The sequence below is a fragment of the Stigmatopora argus genome, chromosome 2 (genome assembly GCF_051989625.1).
Source record: "Stigmatopora argus isolate UIUO_Sarg chromosome 2, RoL_Sarg_1.0, whole genome shotgun sequence".
NCBI classification, from domain to species: Eukaryota; Metazoa; Chordata; class Actinopteri; order Syngnathiformes; family Syngnathidae; genus Stigmatopora; species Stigmatopora argus.
In genome coordinates, this window is record NC_135388.1 from 21,503,160 (window position 1) to 21,513,779 (window position 10,620).

At 40.3% G+C, this 10,620-nt stretch overlaps 1 protein-coding gene across 3 annotated transcripts in view; it reads right to left on the reverse strand.

Moving 5' to 3' along the window:
- Window positions 1-10,619, reverse strand: part of LOC144088995 (cysteine--tRNA ligase, cytoplasmic-like) — a 28,416-nt gene extending 17,797 nt beyond the window's left edge. For 2 of the 3 annotated variants that reach the window (XM_077619802.1, XM_077619793.1), the window contains exons 1-3: window positions 10,501-10,606; window positions 4,188-4,415; window positions 3,635-3,726 (exon numbers count right to left, since the gene is read on the reverse strand). In XM_077619802.1, the coding sequence (XP_077475928.1) occupies window positions 3,635-3,726; window positions 4,188-4,415; window positions 10,501-10,522 (342 nt within the window). In that variant the 5' untranslated portion in view covers window positions 10,523-10,606. Of the gene's footprint in view, window positions 1-3,634; window positions 3,727-4,187; window positions 4,416-10,500 lie in introns of all 3 variants that reach the window. The other variant, XM_077619810.1, reaches the window with a different exon arrangement.
- Window position 10,620: the final 1 nt, after the last annotated feature.

The window sequence follows — 10,620 nt, forward strand, 5'->3', positions numbered from 1 at the left end:
TAGGATTATTTAAAAAGATGCTTGCAAGTTGTCTACTTGGAAGGTATTTACACTAAATACATTTGTATAAAGTAATAGACTGTCACAGCAATTACATATGATGGAAATAAACACCTACACGTGTTAAGATATTTTAGAACCAATTGCTATTTTGCACATACACAGTAATGTAGGAGAGATTTAAATTTTACCTATAATTATTATTATTATACAATTGAAATATAGAAAAAACTAATTATGGGGACTTTAAGTCGCACCTTTTTTCAGTTTGTGTTTACGATAACTTGTGAAAAGTCTTTCACAACAACGCTTTGGAGGAATTTTGGCCTACTCTTCTGTGCAAAATTGTTTCAAATATACAATATTATAGGGTTTTCTAGCATGAACAGCATGTTTCAGATCACACCACAGCATTTCAATTGGATGTATCTGACTTGGCCACTCCAAAAAGTTAACTTTTTTTTAGTCGTTAAGAGGTGGACCTCCTGGTGTGATTTGGATCATTGTCATGCTGCATGGTCCAAGAGTTTGAGCGCATGAACTGAGGGCTGGACATTCTCCTTCACAAATTGCTGGGAGACAGCACAATTCATTCTTCCATCAACTACAGCAAGTCATTATGGTCCTGAGGAGGCAAAGCAGCCCCAGACCATTACACTGCCACCACCATGCCTTACTGTTGGTATAGTGTTCTTTTGATGGAATGTGAAGGGGGAATGTGCAGACAAAGGAAAGTCCAGTTGAAGAACGTACGGGAACGCGGCGTGCAGAACTCTCCGCAGCTTGCATCATTATCAGCAAGACTACCGAAAACCATAGCGTCAGCGGCTCCCAGCTGGTTGCGGCACTGAGTCATCATGAAACTACATCACCAATCGTCCTCCCCAATATAAAGGTTCTGTCTTCCAACACTCGGGACCCTCAATGAGATAGAAGCCATTGTTTGCATCGCATTGACCGTCACATAACACTATGTTTATGAACACTCGACGAGTTGTTGTCACAGTTCTGCCTCTGTTTCCATTATTTAGTAAAGTAATAATATTTACCTATTGGACTATTTGGACGCACACGTGAGTGAACCATCAACGGACTTTCACGCAACAAATGCTGTGCCATTTTTTTTGCCAAATGTAACGGGTGCGCACCTTCCAATAAGTTCAACTTTTGACTCATCTGTCCACAGAATGTTCTTCCAAAAGAGTGGAGGATCATCAAGATGTTTTTTGGCAAACGTAAGACAAGCCTTTATATTCTTTTTGGACAGCAATGGTTTTCGCCTTGGAACTCTGTCATGGATTCCAGCTTTAGACAGTGTTTTTCTTATAGTTGAGTCATGAACATTGACCTTAACTGATGCCAGCAAGGCCTGCAGTTCTTTCGATGTTTTTCTAGTTTCTTTTGTGACCTCCTGGATGAGTCTTCAGACTCTTTGACTAATTTTAGCTGGCCGAACACTCCGGGGAAGGTTTCCCACTCTTCCCAGTTCTCTCCATTTGTGGATAATGGCTCTGACAGTTGTTCCCTGGAGCCCTAAAGCCTTGGAAATGGCTTTGTAACCTTTTCCAGACTGAAAGATGTCCATCACTTTTTTTGCATTTCATCTTGAATTTCTTTGGAGCGTGGCATGATGCTCTGATCTTGTAGCTCACTTCACTTTGTCTGACACATTCTATTTAAGTTCTTGATTCAACACATGTGGTGGTAATCAGGTGTGGGTGTGGCCTGTGAAATTGAATTCAGCGTTCCTACAATTGTGATTAGTCAAAGTTATTTTGTGATTTAACAAAGAGGACAATTACTTTGTCACAGAGGGCCAGGCAAGTTAGTATTTTTTCTGCTTTGGTAAATAAAATAACCATTTAGAAACTGCATTTTCTTTTTCCTTGGGTTGTCTCTGTGTTATACGAAAATTGATTTGATGGTCTGAAACCTGTGTGCGTGATAAAAACGCCCAAAACACAGAAATCAGGAAGGGGGCAAATACTTTTTCATGGCACTGCATAAGGCACACCGGATTATAAAACACAGTAGTACTGTCATCCCTCACCACTTCTCAGCTTCAACATGTGTGGCTTCAGTCTATAGAATATCCAAATCAAATCAATCCAAATAAAAAATCTTTCCAAAAATGTCAAAATTCACGCTGAATCTCGCAAGCGGAAGACAGGAGACCGCCACTCAACTCAGCGCCGAAAAAGAACGACGGCGCCGGAGAAGAAAAATTCCTCCAAACAAGAATGCTGCGCCGAATAATATAGAAGGCCGAGCAAGATGATGTATCACTTTTTCCTGTTTAGTTTGGATTAGATTTTGCATCGTGCACATCACCTCGTGGAGGAATACTACGGCTTGCCTATTGCAGCTTTGTTTGGATTTCGGATCGCCCTTGAAAATTTCTTCTTAGCGCCCTGCGCAATCTAAGGGATCCAAAGAGTGTGAACTTGTGTACGTATATTTTTTGTATAGACGCGAAAACATTTAGTATGGTAGAAATAATAGGGGTGATCCTACTTCATGGTTTTCTGATTATCGCGGTCATGTCTGGTCTACATTATTCGTGAAATTCAAGGAAATACTGTAGCAGTGGTGGTGGTAGTGGTAGAGAGTTGTTTTATAATTTCACTAGATGGAACTGTGGTAGTAGTAGTAGTACTAGTGGTAATGGTAGTAGTAGTAGTACTAGTGTTAATGGTAGTAGTAGTAGTAGTACTAGTGGTAATGGTAGTAGTAGTAGTACTAGTGTTAATGGTAGTAGTAGTAGTAGTACTAGTGGTAATGGTAGTAGTAGTAGTACTAGTGTTAATGGTAGTAGTAGTAGTAGTACTAGTGGTAATGGTAGTAGTAGTAGTACTAGTGTTAATGGTAGTAGTAGTAGTAGTACTAGTGGTAATGGTAGTAGTAGTAGTACTAGTGTTAATGGTAGTAGTAGTAGTAGTACTAGTGGTAATGGTAGTAGTAGTAGTACTAGTGTTAATGGTAGTAGTAGTAGTAGTACTAGTGGTAATGGTAGTAGTAGTGGAGATAGAGCAATGCTAAAGGGAATTTCCTGCAATGATTAACCAATATTGATCCATATATAAAGTCTTCTAGTGGCGCCTCATAGTGGAGAAAATATGGTAATCCTTATATATCTACAGTGTCAAATAGCTATATTTGCTCAATATTCTCTTAATACTACAATGTATAAAGCAGGGGTGTCAAACCGGTCCTCAAAGGGCCGCAGTGGGTGCAGGTTTTCTTTCCAACTCAACAAAAGGATACCTTTTGGAAGTGTAATCAGTTAATTAAAGTCAGGTGCTACTTATTTTAGAAGACACCTGATTGGTTAACCTGGATCGGTTGGAACAAAGACTAGGACCCACTGCGGCTCCCGGCGGAATCGGTTTGACACGTGGTATAAAGGGTTAATAAAAACATCTATAAAAATAGCTTCCTTACATCCATATAAACGACTGACCATCAATTTTTTTTTCAAAATGTGAATGTGCAAGCTCAACCCATCTTGATATTTGATTTTCATGAGGTAAAATACTATAAATATAAATGTTTTATTGCGCTTCAATTTTAGAAAATACTTTTATCTTTTTAAAACTAAGAGAATGAACAAGACTTTTTGAAACATCTTCCACACCTTTGCTCTAGTGAGACTGTTGTAGAGTCGAAGTTTGGGAACATCTGTTCCAGATGGTGGAGACCAGTGAGGTTGCACCCTCTTTCCTTTCTCTGAAGTCAGAAAATCAAAAAGTATTAAACAGGAGAAACATTTATTTCACTTTTGTAAAGTCAGTGTATGTAAAAAGTGATTTTGAACAATTATACATCATTCCTCGATTTCATTTGAGATATGTGACTTTATATATTGACCACTCAAATGCATAGTTTTAAAGTGATAAATATTTTTTATTGATGATAGCAACTGAAGAAGCATGTCCTGCTGTTCCACTGGCATTCCAGAATTTCAAAGAGACTTCCTTTGTCCCTTTGGGCAGCATTTGACAGAGTAGGTCAATTAGACTTAGAGACACTCTTGAACGTTTTGAATTTTTGACTGACAACTGACTGAACTGAAACACTTCAGAAATGCCTTTGGTGTGTCCTTCCATGCAAAATGGCATTTTCCCTACCTGAAGAGATCACCATTTTAACTGGTTTCACACATGCTTTAGGTCTAGCTGTCTACTCACTGCTGTTGTCTGAGCTCAGGTACTGCTGCAGTGATGCTATGTGTCTGAACCAACGCAGAGCGTGGACATGTTGAGGGTCCGGGGGCCTGTGAAGTAGCTTAAAGGCTTTCTGGTCAACCTGTGAAAGGCTAAAGCCAGCCAGGTAGCTGCGAGTGCCTAAGTAGTCATTCAGTGCTGCTGCCAAAGCAACCTCCTCTTTAATTTGGAGCAAGAAGGCATAATCAAAGGCTGAAAAATAGGAAGAAAGCAAAGATGTGAAGATAAAGCTAGGTTGCACCATCCTGGAAATAAGCAAGAACCCGCATATAGATTTGCCCCGAAAAGCTAGGATAGACAGATAGATATGAGGCGAAGAAGTATCTGCACTTCATGATTTAATACAACAACACAAAAATTACATTCACATATTTTTTCAAGAATCACCCTGCTTGTTAATGCACTTGATCCATCGTTGCAAAAGGTTTATGATACCGTCAGCTAAAAAAAAAAGTTTTCACCCACTTAACCTGTTGATCAGTCGCTAAATGACGTCTGTGTAAAAGATCTTTAAACTGTTCAATCCACCAGTAAATTCTACGCCGTGGTGAAATATTGACCCGGATTGTACTAAAAGTCCTCTACGGATTTCAACTTCTAACCATTCTAACCACAAAATAAATAAATAAATAAATACAGATTGCTGATGTTCTTTGGTGTAAATCAGGGGTCCCCAAACTTTTTCCTGTGACGGCCACATAAATTTTCCCTTCTCTGATGGGGGGCCGGTGTCAGTTTGTAACAGAAAAAGTGTGACGATCGTAGGGGAGCTTAAATTCTTTTTTATTGTTTTCCAGAAAGCCACACATAACCAAATAACCCTTTCCAGGTTCTTTACAGAAAAAGTCAGGAAACAAATAATAACACTATTAATGAAATAAATAATAACTAAATAACCCTCTCTGAGTTCTTCACAGAAAAAACAGGAAATAAATAACACTATTTATGAAATAAATAATAACTAAATATAACTCTCTCTGGGTTCTTCATAGAAAAAAAGCCATGGAACATTAACTTTCTGTTGTGCCATGCACAATCTTCTCCCTTTGCTCTGAAGTGTATGCACGACACCACAACCTTCATTACAGAATCCCACGTCAACTTTGCAGCACAGTGCTTGCTGGTGAATTAGGCAGTGGACTCGTAGCGGGGCAGTGAGACGCCTTTTTTTCCCAACTCCCGGTTCATGCGTCCTATTAGATCGCGAGTTTCGCCCACCATGCTAGGAGCCCCGACAGTCGTGATGCTAGCTAGCTTTGACCAGTCCAGGTCCAACTTCTCCATGGTTTGGCACACTTTGTCAAAAATATCCTCTCCCGTTGTAGTCCCTTTGAGACTTTGGAGGGCTGCCAGATCCTCGCATATCTCAAAGTTTGCGCTAACTCCACGAATAAAAATGAGCAGTTGCGCTGTGTCTTGCACGTCCGTGCTTTCATCCAGTGCTAATGAAAAAAAGTCAAATTCTCTCGTCTTCTGCTGCAGCTGGGCATAAACATTACTCCCGATTTCTTCAACGCGTCTGGTCATTGTACTCGCCGACAGACTTACGGCAATAAATGCATCTTTCTTCTCGGGGCACACCTCCGCGACAGCATCCATACTGTCAAGTCAACTATGGAGAAGATATGTCTGCCCCTCCTCCAGACCAACAGGGGGCAGAAAAGAAAACTCAATCAAAATCTCCTCACTTCATTTCCTGCCTGAGGTCATAGGTCATGAACCAGGATATAAATTCAGTAGGCCAGCCTTGAAAGAGGACAGGCAAAAAAGGTCAGTAGTCCAGCCTTGAAAGAAGAGAGGCAAAAAGAAAAAGGAACAAGAAATAACCCTTCAGACCCGATCACACGCAACTGGTAGGATCAAATATAAGCACCACTTAGATGCCATCTGATTAATGCTTAGTTTGCTTTCTCACAACCATAAATTGCATTCTATGTACCTTCCTTTCGTTTGAAAAATGTCACATGCTTGCTTCCTCCTTTCCCTTTTTAAGGTTTTCAACCTAATCCTTTCAGCAACAGCTAATCCCTTCACCAACAGCTAATCCCTTCAGCAACAGCTAATCCCTCCAGCAACAGCTAATCCCTTCAGCAACAGCTAATCCCTTCAGCAACAGCTAATCCCTTCAGCAACAGCTAATCCCTTCAGCAACAGCTAATCCCGTCAGCAACAGCTAATCCCGTCAGCAACAGCTAATCCCGTCAGCAACAGCTAATCCCTTCAGCAACAGCTAATCCCTTCAGCAACAGCTAATCCCTTCAGAAACAGCTAATCCCTTCAGCAACAGCTAATCCCTTCAGCAACAGCTAATCCCTTCAGCAACAGCTAATCCCTTCAGCAACAGCTAATCCCTTCAGCAACAGCTAATCCTAGGTTTTCAACCTGATGCTAACCCTTTCAACAACTTCTTTCCTCTCACTGGAAAACTTCAATACAATTGTAAACTGGAAGGATTTGTGTTGTTCCTGCTGTGAAAAAATCGGGGCCCCTTTTCGAGTTTGGGGCAAAATTTGAATAAAGTAGAGAGAACTTGACACATACATTTCTTAACAAACTCCGTCAGTGAAAGGCTTACCGCTACTTGCTATCAGTTTAGCAACCCGAAAGATGGCCCGAACGGATGCCTGGTTCAGCTGAGCTTGGCGTACAAATGTATTCTGCTGAGATAGTTGGCCACTTTTTAGCTTTGGGAGTTTGTCTGCTCGTATTTGGCCTTGCAAACTATCGTACTTCTTTGTGACGGGATTCATAGTGTCGGTGAAGATTGTATTCTTATGAGACAAACAGCCTTTTCTTTGCATTGAACAAAAAAATAATCGTTTGTCCACTCCAGGTTAAATACCCTGCATTCTGAATCAATTTTTCTCTTACCTAACTTTTTCGCCATTATTCCGTTCTCAAACAGGTTGCAGTTTTTATATGCTTGAATAGTCCGCGATGGTCCCAGGGCTTCGCCCTCACCTGCGATCGTCCAGATGTCTCGGTAACACTGTGCTCGTGCATGCAACGGTGGACGTGCTCGCGTGCATCAAAGGGAAACACTCTCCCCGCGCGTGTCACCAAAGAAGCAATGCGAAGCCCCGCTTCACTGGGATGATTTGTGGGCTCCGCAGGGTTTGCAATGAACCAAACACAAGATTAAAACGTCCCAGTCTTCAAGGCCAAATAGGAAAAAAATCCGATAGCGTCTCTGGTATTGTTCAGAGGGCCGGTCCAAATGTGCCAGCGGGCCGTATATGGCCCGCGGGCCATAGTTTGGTGACCCCTGTCACCAGGGATTTACACTGTAAATCATGGGTCTCAAACCGATTCCGCCGAGGGCCGCAGTGGGTGCTGGTCTTTGTTCCAACCGATCCAGTGCCGACATTTTAACCAATCAGGTGTCTTCCAAAATAAATAACAACTGACTTTAATTAACTGATTACACTTCAAAAGGTATCCTCTTGCTGAGTTGGAATGAAAACCTGCACCCACTGCGGCCCTTTGAGGACCGGTTTGACACCCCTGGTGTAAATGGAGAGTGGTGCAACCAGCTTTTTTTCCGAAAAACACAAAGCACACAGAGGTGATGACGCGTGCCATCTGGACGGAGGCATAGCAAGCATTCAAAAACTAAACTTCAGAAACTTATTGATTTATTCTCATAGACAGAAAGAGCAACAGACCTGACTTCATTAATTAGTGAGTATTATTAGGCTAAAAAGGAGGGAAACGGCAGAGAAAGGAAATATGCAGTAACCATATGAGCAGTATCGTTATTCCAGTTTGGTAACAACTGTTTTAAAATGTCATCTTTGATATGATGGTATAAAAGGGTTAGCTAGTTAGATATTTGTTGCTTGTGTGATGTGAATATTGAGCTCAATATAGTGCCCTGAGCAGTGAGTGGTTAGTGCTTCGGCCTCACGGTTCTAGGGTCCTGGGTTCAAATCCAGATCGGTACTCTTGTGTAGAGTTTACATGTTCTCCCTGTGCATTTGTGGGTTTTCTTCGGGTAATCTGGGTTCGTCCCATATTCCAAAACCATGATCGTAGGCTGTTTGGACACTCTATGTTGCCCCAAGGTATGTGTGTGCGTGAATGGTTGTCTGTCTCCTCGTGCCCTGTGATCGGCTGGCCCCAGATTCAGGTTGTCCCCTGCCTTGTGCCCGAAGGTCTGCTGGGATAGGCTCCGCACCCCTATGACCCTTGTGAGGATAAGCGGTTCAGAAAATGAATGACTGAATGAATGTTTGCAACCATTTCACATGACTATGCCAATCTTTTTTTGACTAGATATAAAAATGAAAAACATTGTCTTTTTCCTCATGGCTGTAGCTGTACTTTGTAATTAATAAGTCTATTGAATCAATATAAATTGTCTTGTCTATTATTGCATGAAACTAAAGCAAGAATACCTTTTAAAAATCATCATACTTCATATTTTTTTCGCAGTATAAGTTAATATAGTTACTTCCCTAACTGAATACATGCATATATATGCAGTATACATCAGTGGCGGGCCGTGCATTTCACACCTAGGCCTTCAGTAGTGCTATGTGTGAATCAATCCAACCCTCCAAGTATTTTATAGCTATAAAACCTTTACTGCAGCTACAGCTGCGACACATAGAAAATAATCAATAATAACCTCAAAAATTGAAATATCATTTAGGAAAATAGACACATTTTACTCACTAAAAATTATTTTTATTTATACACAAAATTCATCCTCCTTTCTTTCCTCAAGAAGATTTCAAATACTCTGTTGTACAGATTACCCGTGCGTTTCAGGTCCATCAAGAAGTTCTTTTCTATCGCCATCAAAGCTAATGCTGAACGTTGAGTCTGTCCTGTTGTATTTCTGGCATAAGTTTTTATTCTATTAAGGGCTGAAAATGTCCGTTCGACAGAAGCAGTGGACACGGGGATGGTCACTGCCAAACACACTAATGTGTACCGCCGCCCCATTCTCTTACTCAGATTTTTCTGCTGAAGGAAGTTAAATTTTCCTGCAAAATCATCCATGGCATACATTCCAATCAGTTCTGTTCTTAGCCGAGCCAGATCGAAGAGTGCTCCATGGCTCTCCGTTAAACTGGAGAAGGCTGCATGTGGGAAAGTTTTCTGGTATATGTATGTGGTATATGTATTATATGTATGTAGTATATGTAGTATATGTATTATACGTATGTAGTATATGTATTATATGTATGTAGTATATGTATTATATGTATGTAGTATATGTATTATATGTATGTAGTATATGTATTATATGTATGTAGTATATGTATGTGTGTGTATTATATGTATTACGTATTGTGTATGTGTATGCGTGTGCGTGTACTACTGCACCATCTGGTGGCCCTATGGGAAACCTTCGTTCGGATTGCGAGAAGATCGACATACGAGCTCAGTCCCTGAACGAATTCAGCTCGTATGTAGAGGTACCACTGTACATATATATTCATTATTGTATTGTAAATAGTGTTATTAAATGGCTCATAAAGTGATTTAAAATGTCTGACTTCGTGACATAAAAACAACATATTTATTTAACATGAGCACTGTGGTACAGTATGAAATGAATTTGGCCTATCTGTCAAAATTGTCCAATCAAACTCATTGGGTGGGTTGGCAGTCGGCGGGATAAAAAATGATCAAGTACTAATAAAAAGTTTTGTTTTTGCATGAGAGCGTCCGTGGGTGAGAAATAGCAGTGGATTTAAAATAAAATATAGAACCCTTCCCACACACATTAACATACTGCCTATTTTGCACACTAATAATGAAACCGAAGTTTCTTGAGGTGGGTAGATCCCCCCGTGGCCAAGAATGAAGAGGAAAGGAAGTCAAAATGAAACCGAAAGAAGTGAGTTGATTTTTCTTTTCTTTTTTAAATAAACTTTTTTTAAGTGACCACATTAAGTTTATCCAGTGACATATTATTCAATTTACTAAAACACGAGAAGAGGCCGAGAGAAAATACTAGTGTATCACTAAAAGTAAAAATATTAAATTGATTCAAATTCAAAAAATGATTTCAATATGACGGTTTAAAATGACATCACAATCTTACACACCGTTGTTTAAACAGTGGATTATTGCAGCAAATAGTTCTCACGCCCAATATGTATTGCTCTAAAACTATAAACAACTCGAACACTCAACATTTCCACCCAAAACGGGACAAAAATGAGTCATAAAATGAAATGTCATAAACAGCTACAGGTGCGAAACACTACTCGAGTGGCAGTTCAATTAAAGAGCGAAATTTTTTATCAGTGTGAAATAATACCTTGCTCCCTTGTGGCTGCCATCGTTCAATTGCGCTCGTGGATGCTGATGAAACACCAACTAACGTGTTCGAAAGGAGAGCGCAGTTTTTATTCTCAATGGGCGGAACCATTTCTTGTCG